The sequence below is a fragment of the Oncorhynchus mykiss genome, chromosome 13 (assembly GCF_057628025.1).
Source record: "Oncorhynchus mykiss isolate SJ-2025 chromosome 13, ASM5762802v1, whole genome shotgun sequence".
NCBI lineage: Eukaryota > Metazoa > Chordata > Actinopteri > Salmoniformes > Salmonidae > Oncorhynchus > Oncorhynchus mykiss.
The window spans coordinates 43506009-43518195 of NC_143034.1; the positions used below are offsets into that span (position 1 = coordinate 43506009).

General features: G+C 45.4%; 1 protein-coding gene across 1 annotated transcript; it reads right to left on the reverse strand.

The window, feature by feature from the left end:
* Positions 1-1404: 1404 nt before the first annotated feature.
* Positions 1405-9361, reverse strand: LOC110486180 (nuclear receptor subfamily 1 group D member 1). The gene is made up of 7 exons (XM_021557598.3): positions 8835-9361; positions 5207-5479; positions 4831-5064; positions 4055-4710; positions 3748-3933; positions 3405-3615; positions 1405-2434 (listed from the first exon to the last, which is right to left on the reverse strand). Exons 1-7 carry the CDS (start codon positions 8893-8895, stop codon positions 2238-2240), a joined length of 1818 nt encoding a protein of 605 aa, XP_021413273.3. The 5' UTR covers positions 8896-9361; the 3' UTR covers positions 1405-2237.
* Positions 9362-12187: the final 2826 nt, after the last annotated feature.

The window sequence follows — 12187 nt, forward strand, 5'->3', positions numbered from 1 at the left end:
TTTTTGGCAACAATGCAAAACGTTATGTTTGGCGTAAAAGCAACACAGCTCATCACCCTGAACACACCATCCCCACTGTCAAACATGGTGGTGGCAGCATCATGGTTTGGGCCTGCTTTTCTTCAGCAGGGACAGGGAAGATGGTTAAAATTGACGGGAAGATGGATGGAGCCAAATACAGGACCATTCTGGAAGAAAACCTGATGTAGTCTGCAAAAGACCTGAGACTGGGACGGAGATTTGTCTTCCAACAAGACAATGATCCAAAACATAAAGCAAAATCTACAATGGAATGGTTCAAAAATAAACATATCCAGGTGTTAGAATGGCCAAGTCAAAGTCCAGACCTGAATCCAATCGAGAATCTGTGGAAAGAACTGAAAACTGCTGTTCACAAATGCTCTCCATCCAACCTCACTGAGCTCGAGCTGTTTTGCAAGGAGGAATGGGAAAACATTTCAGTCTCTCGATGTGCAAAACTGATAGAGACATACCCCAAGCGACTTACAGCTGTAATCGCAGCAAAAGGTGGCGCTACAAAGTATTAACTTAAGGGGGCTGAATAATTTTGCACGCCCAATTTTCAGTTTTTGATTTGTTAAAAAAGTTTGAAATATCCAATAAATGTCGTTCCACTTCATGATTGTGTCCCACTTGTTGTTGATTCTTCACAAAAAAATACAGTTTTATATCTTTATGTTTGAAGCCTGAAATGTGGCAAAAGGTCGCAAAGTTCAAGGGGGCCGAATACTTTCGCAAGGCACTGTATCTCAAAGTGCTGTACAGAAACCCAGCCTAAAACCCCAAACAGCAAGTAATGCAGGTGTAGAAGCACCTGCGTTGTTTGCTGTTTAAATAGCCCACCCAATCTACCCACCTCATTCCCATATTGTTTTTATTTACTTTGCTGCTCTTTTGCACACCAGTATCACTACTTACACATCTGCTCATCTATCACTCCAGTTTTAATCTGCTAAATTGTAATTACTTTCCTACTATGGCCTATTTATTGCCATACCTCCTCACGCCATTTGCACACACTGTATATAGACGTTCTTTTTTTCTATTGTGTTATTGACTGTACGCTTGTTTATTCCATGTGTAACCCTGTGTTGTTGTTTCTGTCGCACTGCATTGCTTTATCTTGGCCAGGTCGCAGTTGTAAATGAAAACTTGTTCTCAACTAGCTTACCTGGTTAAATAAAAAAAAATTAAAAAAAATTGGGTCAGTACGAACTGTTATTCCCACTTTAGTGTTGTCAGCATCCTAAGTGAGTGCTGTGACATGTGGCTGACGGATACGTAGCACAGCCCTCTAAATGCTCGGTGATGTCTCTCCAACCCAGTCCCAGACAGAAGTAGAATAACAAGATTGGTACGACAGGAAAAGATCACACAAAGGAATTCAAGTAAGTATTTTTTATATATATATATATATAATTCCTTCATTACATAAAACATTTTTGAAATACAAGTCTGGATATTGTTTTTCATACGCATACACTCAAATGGAATTTTATACATTTCTACCCACACATTTACAACTTTGCACCTTAAAGCATTTCATCTTAACAAAAAAAATATATATTATACACATTTTTCTAACATTTCAAGTAGGCCTATTGATGTTTGTAGCTAGATATTTACAAATTTGTACAAACTCAGTTTGCAGTATGAATAAAGTATACAACAATGCATAAATTTGACTAATTATTTACAGTCATGATAAAACAGAGAGCAAATGGTTTTAATATGTATCTAGCAGCCTCTTGGAAGGAACCAGGCCTAGCTGGACATGTGGGGTAGAAAAGTCCCATGCTGCTTTTGGTTCACCTCAACCGACAAGTGGTCTCTGGCCCCCTCAGACCAGCTGGTGTAGAGGGGGCACTTGTTCTGGGCAGTTTTGAGCTGCGACCACCCCAACCTCCACCCAAAATCATTTATGTAGAGGGCTTAGTTTCCCTCCTCTCCACGGGTCTATTGGCCTTACCCCTATCAGTTGTCAGTCACTGTCTCTTGGCCATGTTATTGGCTGAAGCGCACATCAGTCAACTCGGAGGCGGGCGGGTGTCCCTGAAGGGGGGGGGGGGGGGGGGGGGGGCAAGTGAGCAGGCGGAATCAGATCGCGTCACCTCCCCCAATTTGCCCCGCCCCTTAGCCGACCAACCACCACTGTCTGTGAGGTGGAGATGAGCGACGAGTCCAGACAGGTTTTCTTGTCATCAGTGGTGACATTCTTATGCGTCGATGCGGAAGGACAGCAGCTTCTCTGAGTGCATGTTGTTGAGTGTGCGCAGGTCGGGCATCTTCAGCAGCAGCTTGGTGAAGCGAGAGACGTCACAGGGGTTGCTCTTGCTGACCAGGACACGCAGCGCTCTGATCAGAGACTCCTGAAGCAGCTCCACTGAGTTAATGTTCTCGATGCCTGAGCGATCTGAAAGAGGATAGAGAAGAAAGAGAGCCCCGTTAGACTACTTTACACTTTAGTACAGACCATTACTATGCCATAATAGTGAGTGATTTTTTATGTTTCAAGTGTCATCGTCAATGTTCCCCATCATTTTTTCCGGCACTAAGCAAATTTCAGGTCTGCTGAGTGCAAACTTGAACATTGTGGAAATTCTGTGCAACTTCCAGCGAGTATTTACTGTGAACGCTGAGGCTGTACCCACTTTAAGTAACAGTTTCAGACAGTGGTCAAGTAGGCTACTGTGGCTGTTTTCTCTGCTACCGCACGGCAAGCAGTACCGGAGCGCCAAGTCTAGGACCAAAAGGCTCCTCAACAGCTTCTACCCCCAAGCCATAAGACTGCTGAACAATTAATAAAATTGCCCCTGGACAATTTACTTTGAACCCCCCCCCCCCCTTTGTACACTGCTGCTCCTCACTGTTTATGATCTATGTATACTTCACCACTTCACCCCCACCTACATGTACAAATTACCTCAACTAACCTGAAACCCCCGCACACTGACTCGGTACTGGTGCCCCCTGTATATAGCCTCGTTATTGTTATTCTTATTGTGTTATTTCTTATGATTACTTTTTATTTTAGCCTACTTGATATTTTCTTAACTCTTCTTGAACTGCACTGTTGGTTAAGGGCTTGTAATTAAGCATTTCACATTAAAGTCTACACTTGTTGTATTCAGCGCATGTGACAAATAAAGTTTGGTTTAAGTCCCCCAGTAAATGGAAATGTTGATATCGTTAACTAACGGGGAAAACTCCAGAAAGTTGAGTTGAAGTTCAATCTCGTGATTCTCTGCGCGGGCTGTTATTTCTTCTGCGTGCAGCTTAGAGGGAACACTGGTCATGGTGATTTACTGGCAGGAGAAGTACAGTACCTTCGCTGACTGCTTAGATAGGTTGTTAAAAGTAATAAGGCTTCGCATTGTTCTTACCTGCAGACACTAGCACTACAGCAGTGAAGAGACCCAGCTCCTCGGCCGTGAGCTCCAGGGAGTTGAGTTTCTCGCTGAATTCAAACATGGTGTCTAGCAGGCCTCCCATACCCATGCCCTTCAGGGCCTCCAGGCTGTAGGTGGCACCAGAGATGAAGGTGACAGTCTGCTCCTTCACGTTGAAGAGAGAGGCAAAGCGCACCGTCAAGACCTGTAACAGAAGAAAGGCAAAAGTAAGTGAGTGGTGAGTCATTGAATCTTCTCAAGCTGTGAGTATTTTTGCTTATCCCTGTGTGAAGGGTCTTTGCATATCTGTGTTTGCACACATTTCACGGATGCCTACCTCAAAGGTGCCGGCCTTGAGCAGGGTGACTTGGTCGTTCTCAGAGAGTGCACTGAACCCTGGAATATGCTTGGCGAACTCCACCACCTCGCGCACAGCCGGCGTGAAGCTGAGCGAGAAGTCCTCCCAGATCTCCTGAGGGGTCTTGTTGGGTTCGTCTTGGGGGCACATGTTCATTGGACATGCCTGGAGGAGCGAGGAGAATCGTAATCAGCATTTTCCTTTATGCTATGACTACCTGCCATTATTAATAACAATCTTTAACGTCAAGATCTTTTCAATGTTGCTACTCTGTTCAGTGACTCACCAGCACAATGTCCTTGTGGTTTTTCCATGGGAAGTTCTGCCCCTGGGGAACGCTGCTGGTCTCAATGCCTTGGTGGCACCCGAACAGGTTGCTGTTGTGGAACTGCTTGCCATTGTTCTGGTGATGTCTGTCAGACATGGCCTGGGAGCCATGGTGCTGGAGGCCCACGTTGTTGTTGTGGTGGTAGATTGTGTTGAGGCCGTTCTGATGGTAGCCAGCAGGGCAGTAGTTGGAGCCCCAGTTGTCCACCTCTCCGTTATGCTGTCTCGTGGACTCACCCAGCTTGTCGTGGGCGTAGACAAAGGTCTCACGGTGCGCCCGGGCAATGGCCCTTATGGTGCAGTCCACCCCAGGGCTGGGGCACAGGGGTGGAGAGCTGGCCAACAGTGGCGGGCTTTGGGTGGTTGGTGGGGGCAGAAGGGAAGCAGGGGCTTGTGCTGGAGGACAAGGGGAAGGAGCAAAAGGCAGGGCCTGAGGCTGGGGTGCCACAGTCAGACCCGGGCAGGGGGAGGAGGAAGTGGGAGAAGGGGGAGAGTTGTGGGTCAGGCTGGCCAGCTGGAACTCGTTTTGCATGTTGTTCATGTTGTTCATGGCGCTCTGCATCTCTGCGAGCATGCGCTGCTTCTCACGCTTAGGTATTCTGCCAAAGCGAACAGCTGGGGAGAGAGAAAGAGACATGTAGAGACAACAGTCCTAACAGGGATGAGAGTGTAACAGATCTATTAGACCTTTTGTGGCTATATGCGTCATGTTTTAGCCTGTGAAGCTGTACTTACCGTCGCGGGACATGCCCACGGACAGACACTTTTTGAAGCGGCACTGCTGGCAGCGGTTGCGGTTAATCCTCATGATGGTGCAGGTCTGGTTCTTCAGGCACTTTTTGTACTGGATGTTCTGCTGGATACTGCGTCGGAAGAATCCCTTGCAGCCCTCACAGGCATGGACCCCATAGTGGAAGCCTGAGGCGACGTCTCCACACACTTTACACAGCAGCACCATCCCATTCAGTTCTGTTACAAACATAAAGAGTAGAACCGACAATGAGTCCAAATTCCAAAAACACTCAAAGCTGCAGTTCCAGCAGTGACAGATGGGGGTGCACAATCTGGAGTCATATAAAGGATTGTGGTTCTGGTAAGGTGGTCTACTCACTGGTAAGGCTTGCCACGGACTTGCTGGTGGAGCAGCGAGAGATGCTGTTGTCATTACGACCCCTAGGCCTTGGGGACCCTCCGGAGCCGGAAGAGGAGTTGCCATCATCACCATTGGAGGAGCTGGAGCTGCCGGAGTAGGCATTGGAGAAGCTCTGGGAACCATTGGGGGAGGGAGGGAAGGAGGCTCCGAAGGAATTCTCGCTGTACATAGACACCGGGCTGGTGTGATTCGGTGAGCAGCCACTGGAGCCGATGTAGGAGATCACGCCCCCTGGTGGACAAAATAAAAAGTGAGAGGACCACTTGTTAGAATGGATGCATGGTTTAAAAACAGTGAGATAATTTGATTTGTCACATTTGGTGCTCCGTTCTTTGACTCTCTAACCACTGTACATCAGTCAACTGACAGTGAGGACTGATGGAAACTAAAACAGAGGAGGTAAAGAGGAAGAGGGTTGGAGAGAGGATGCACACTGGTTAGGATTGATATTGCGCCCATTCATGTTCACTGACAAAAAACGAGGGGGCAGATGCAACTTTGTATCATTCTGTACATTCCAAATGTTCCCTTAGCTACCCAGGACAGTTATGCAAGGAAACTGTGGCAATGTTAGGATAACCATAGCAACAGGGTGGCTGGAGAGAGTCCAAGAAGACAAGTGACTGGAAAAGAACATTGCTTTCCAGGAAATGTTGGCAGGAATGGCTGCTTTCTGTTTATTTTTCTAGTTCAGAGGTCACCACTCTTACCAAAACAGAAGCCCTGACCACAGAGTAAATTTATAGGAAGCCATAAGGGCAAGATTGTCCTGCGTGGGTTGTGCCACGTGAGCAAGCATCACCTACAGAACGTTTTTACATTATGGAAGAAGCTATTGCAGCATGGAGAATGAGCGCATTCTTTTTGGATGCAGCCCAATAGCACAGGCAGTGCTATTGCTGTTGTGCAGTCTCATTGGCCAGACATAGCCACCCACACGAGTGGAATTAGATACTCTTGCTCTCTCTCTCTCTCTCTGTTGGAACTCTCCTGACAACTTTCACTTGCCCTACTTCCCTTTCTCTCCAACTCTCCCTTTTCACTCTCCGTGAAACTCCCTGTTCTTCTCTCTCCACACCCCCTCCCCTCTGTACTCTATCTTGCTCATACTCTGTTTCTCTTCTCCCTCTCTCACTTTCATTCTCTTTCTCCCTCCGGCTTGTTCTAATCCAGCTGTCTCGGTTTCTCCCGCTGTGAAGGCTAATTCTCACAAGTTCCGTCCAAGGATCACGTTTCGCCACAGCTGGCCACCCACACACCAACTCGTGCCCGGTCGCCCGGGGGGTGCCACACACAAGGCTACCGGGAATGGCTAATCGCTTTTTAAATGCCAAATGGTGTGCCCCGCCCTTGCCACTTACAGCGTCCCTGCCGAAACCCGAACCTACAAAGCATATGCCCAAGACTTTCTGCACTTCCTGTTGGCTCCAATTAACCTGTGCTCTAATACCAGATCAACTGTATTGTGTTGTTGTTAGGAGATAATGTGTTGTTGTGAGGAGATGACGTGTTGTTGTGAGTCGATAATGTGTTGTTTTAAGGAGTCTTTGATACCTTTGCAATACATTTTATTGGTGTTGTTGAGGCTTTCAATTGATGATGCCCTTGAAAACCGTCTTTATGATTTAATTTCCCTGCATTGATGGCAAGCTGCCCACCTACTGTATGTTTGGGTGGGGCCTATTGAAGGATGGGATCGTTGTTTTGTGCTTAACAAAACCAAACTCCATACTTCTGTTCTGTGAGCCTGACACAGGATGAATTCCAATTTCCTGATTGAACAAACAGTGAGAGAATGTCTGTCCTGTTCTGTTCTGTTCTTTTTGAGACATTCCAATCTCAGAGTCCAGCAAGCAAGGCAGCCCTGGAGGAGAAACATATTTCACTGTGGAAAGGAACATAAGGTCTTATAGGGTCACTGTGTCAGGTGTCACCACAACATCCACAACACGTGTACTTCCTTGTCCTGCATGTTTCTATAGTATTAAGGCTCCTCCCCCTCTCTCTCTCCACCTCGTGTTTTCACTCCCTTTCCTCTGTCTTCCACCTCCTGTCTTTCTATCTCTAAAAAAAAGGTATTACCCACAATAACAAATCAGTGAGTGGAAAATAAGATTGCTTGTGTATCAAAATCAATTACCTGCCATTTAAACCAACACTTGTACAGTCAATGTGAAAGGAAGAAAACACATCAATAGATATAGCTATGAATGTTGAATTAGTCTTAGTGAGTAAACATACATTCAGAGTGAAGTATTTGAAAGAAATATAATAATACATCGAAAGCTATGCATGGGAGAGCCATAGAGTGAAAACAAGCTGGGCTGCACACTTGTGTTGCTCGAGGAGCAGCACTAGAGCAGGCTGGCTGGAGTACATTCTAGTCACGCCCTTACTCAACGTGCGCGCTTCCAACTTCAGGTTACTCAACGAGACAGGCAGCCTAAAAAAAATAAAAAGACTTGCAACCCGACTGGCTGTGCAATACACGCAGATTGAACACACCAACTGTTTCTAGGACAGCCTCACGTTCCCTCCCGCTTAGCGCTATCCATGGTACCCAATAGACAGCCAATTCCCACAAGATATTCTCATGTAATTTACAATATACTTGCTGAATATAACCGAAAAGCTTGGTATCTATCTATGTTTTCACTTTGCTATGTTGTAGCTGTACAATATCATTTTATGTATTGAAAATGCATTTACTCTGAACCTATACTCAAATGAATGAACCACTAAATGCTTTATTAGACATACTATCGCCTTGCCCTAATACTAATATAATAAAGGTAAGCCCAATGTTTTGGACATCTTAGATAACGAAAGGGAATGTCCCAATCACCCTGCAAGTAATTGGTTATGCCTGTGTAATTATGTCAGAAACAACACATTATGCCTTACATAAATGTTCGTGTCCCACTTTTCAATATAACACGTGACTGAATGATGTCCGGATCGAATCGCAAGAATTACACCCGCAAGCTATCCAATAGCAGTGCACACATGGCATCCAAGACTGCGTCACCCATGGGACTCTGACGAGCAATTATGTAATGAGCTTGCTCTCTATACCAATGGAGATTGGTGGAGAACAGTGAATGAAAACAAAACGCACATGGCTAGCTTGGCGGGCCATGTGAATTGGGCAAAAACATGCGCGGATGTCTGCATCAAAGCGAAGTCCGTCCACCTGACATGACCTACTTCCCCTCGAATTATTTTAGATCAGTTAATTCAAAATACGAGGAATAGAGGAATAGGCCTACTTCAAGCCTCGTAAATCAGGAACTGAGGTTTGGCATGAGGAGAACTGCACAGAGACCTATTGAACTTTACCCCATCTAGTGCATCACAAGGATGATTCCATCAACCACGTAAATCCCATACAAAATTGGCTCTACTTAATCGACAGGTGTACATCAATACAATACAACTCATCATTGATTTACGCATTGCGGACTGACAAACAACAAACTGTAAAGAGCTTCAACAGACTGCCAATAAACCAGGTAGCCAAAACACATTTTAACCCCAAACACGGTATCCATTACACATGCACAACAAAATAATCCAGAATATGTACCTGTATTGTTGTTATTTGTGTCCATTGCTGTTGTTGCCAACCTGAGCTCCAAAACATTCATATAGATATCAGTTCAAATAGAAAACAGTTTAGGAAATTATCATTTCCCTTCTGGCGAGGTTCTTGGCAAAAAGCAGGTCCTCTATTCTCTGTTATAACGATGTCATTAAGTAACTATAATAAAAGCTCTGTTTGAGTTCGAATACTCATTCAAATACTTAGAACCAGGGTTAATAAACTGTACCAAAGGATGCATCTGCTATCGAGCAAGTTCCCGCGTAATGTGAATCACTTCTCTGTGAGCACTGCCAGTGAAAGAAATTACGAAAAGCGTCTATGCAGTCACAGGCTCTATCCGTGTTGGTCTGAACCGCAGTTTCCAAGTCGGCCTGGTTTTGCTCAGTCTCCCTCATCCCTAGGAAAGGAACAAGGACGCACTGCATGCATGCCCGCACGGGGCTGAAAACGGGACCATGTGACCCCCGGGGAGTGCCTCGTGCCCCATTGACACACTTTTTTCTCCGAACACATTAGCTTTAAAAAAAAAAAAAACTGCACACATGGAGACGGTAACTACGCCTACGAAAACGCCTACGAAAAATGTGGGAAAATAATATTTTAGCTTTAGGGGATAGGACAATATTTGAATATCACCAAATTGCCCAACGCCATTGCGCAATGCCATGGCACATGTTCCATCCATCATTCAAATGATGTCTAATTTGTTTTTAATTGGACGTGCCATTATATACTGGCTCACAAAGGGCTCCCCTTTTCATGTCTGGTTGGAATGTGGATGTGACCACAGACATTCACTTGATACATTGAAAAGATTAGTGCGACCTGTTGTGAAGCGAGGAACATGCAATTTCAAACATCTTAATATCATCAAGAACAAGGATTAGCTTTTATTCAGTTTTTCTGGCAGTATTGCAAGCGATGGGAATGGGGTGATGGTGGTATAAAATACAACAAAAAAACTGTCCAAGAACTCTCCAGAATGAATGCAGATAAGTATCATAATACCTTATTTATTACCATTTTATTACCAGTGTTTTTGTAATAGGAAAACTCTGCAGGATCAAAAGTAGCGAACCATTTTTGCCAGAATGTTTACAGCGCCCCGCTCTATTCTACGCTGTGCACATTGTCCTCACACTCCCACATTGTGCTGCTGTGGGTACATGTAAAGATGCTCCATTCTGCGACTACCCCTGAAAATCGAATCTGTTACACGCAGCTAGCACATTTGGATCATTGGAAGTTGTGGGAACGTAAATTTCGCATTCGTGGTTTGTGGTATCCCAACGAACCCATACGTTTCCAGACTGGTAAAATGGAATGTTTAGTAACTATTCTGTGAACTGAAGTGAAAAGGTTATGAGAACGGTTTACTCTGGTTTCTTGAATGTTTTTCTGGGAGGTTTTATTAACGGTCTGAGAATGGAAATTATAGAGGTTATTTAGAGTTTTTTTATAACTTCCTTAAAATCTTTAGAACCCATAGCAGCCATCGATGACCTTTCTTTGAAATACTATAGTGGTCGCGAACGGCCTTGTTTTTCTAACAATAATACACTATATATACAAACGTATGCGGACACCCCTTCAAATTAGTGGTTTCGGCTATTTCAGCCATACCCGTTGCTGACACGTGTCTAAAATTTAGCACACAGCCATGCAATCTTCATAGACAAACATCTGCAGTAGAATGGCCTTACTGAAGAGCTCAGGGACTTTCAACGTGGCACCTTCATAGGATGACACCTTTCCAACAAGTCAGTTTGTATCATTTCTACACTGCTAGAGCTGCCCCAGTCAACTGTAAGTGCTGTTATTGTGAAGTGGAAATGTCTAGGAGCAACAACGGCTCAGCCGCGAAGAGGTAGGCCACACAAGCTCAAAGAATGGGACCGCCGAGTGCTGAAGCGTAAAAAATAGTGTCTCCTCGGTTGTAACACTCACTACCGAGTTCCAAACTGCCTCTGGAAGCAACTTTAGCACAGTAAATTTTTTATCAGGAGCTTCAGGAAATGGGTTTTCATGGCTGAGCAGCCGCAAACAAGCCTAAGATCACATGTGCAATGCCAGGCGTCGGCTGGAGTGGTGTAAAGCTCGACCACCATTGGACTCTGGAGCAGTGTAAACGCGTTCTCTGGCCATCACTCTTCATCATCTGGCAGTCTGATGGACAAATCTGGGTTTGGTGGATGCCAGGAGAATGCTACCTGCCCCAGTGCATAGTGCCAACTGTAAAGTTTGATGGAGGAGGAAAAGGGGGGAGATATGAGTCTCCAGCTTCAGTGATTTTTGCAGTTCGTTCCAGTCATTGGCAGCATAGAACTGGAAGGAAAGGCGGTCATAGGAGGAATTGGCTTTGGGGGTGACCAGTGAAATATACCTGCTGGAGCGCATACTACGGGTGGGTGCTGCTATGGTGACCAGTGAGCTGAGATAAGGCGGGGCTTTACCTAGCAAAGAGTTATAGATGACCTGGAGCAAGTGGGTTTGGCATTGAATATGAAGCGAGGGCCAGCCAACGAGAGCATACAGGTCGCAGTGGTGGGTAGTATATGGGGCTTTGGTGACCAAACGGACGGCACTGTGATAGACTGCATCCAATTTGGTGAGTAGAGTGTTAGAGGCTATTTTGTAAATGACATCGCCGAAGTCAAGGATCGGTTTGATAGTCAGTTTTACGAGGGTATGTTTGGCAGCATGAGTGAAGGATGCTTTGTTGCGAAATAGGAAGCTGATTCTAGATTTAATTTTGGATTGGAAATGTGAGTCTGGAATGTGAGTCTGGAAGGAGAGTTTACAGTCTAACCAGACACCTAGGTATTTGTTGTTGTCCACATATTCTAAGTCAGAACCGTCCAGAGTAGCGATGCTGGACGGGCGGGCAGGTGTGGGCAGCGATCGGTTGAAGAGCATGCATTTAGATTTACTTGCATCTAAGAGCAGTTGGAGGCCACGGAAGGAGAGTTGTATGGCATTGCAGCTCATCTGGAGGTTAGTTAACACAGTGTCCAAAGAAGGTCCAGAAGTATACAGAATGGTGTTGTCTGCGTAGTTGGGTCAGAGAATCATCAGCAGCAAGAGCGACATCATTGATGGATACAGAGAAAAGAGTCGGCCCGAGAATTGAACCCTGTGGCACCCCCATAGAGACTGCCAGTGGTCCGGACAACTGGCCCTCCGATTTGACACACTGAACTCTGTCTGAGAAGTAGTTGGTGAACCAGGTGAGACAGTCATTTGAGAAACCAAGGCTATTGAGTCTGTCGATAAGAATGTGGTGACTGACAGAGTCGAAAGCCTTGGCCAGGTTGATGAATACGGCACAGTATTGT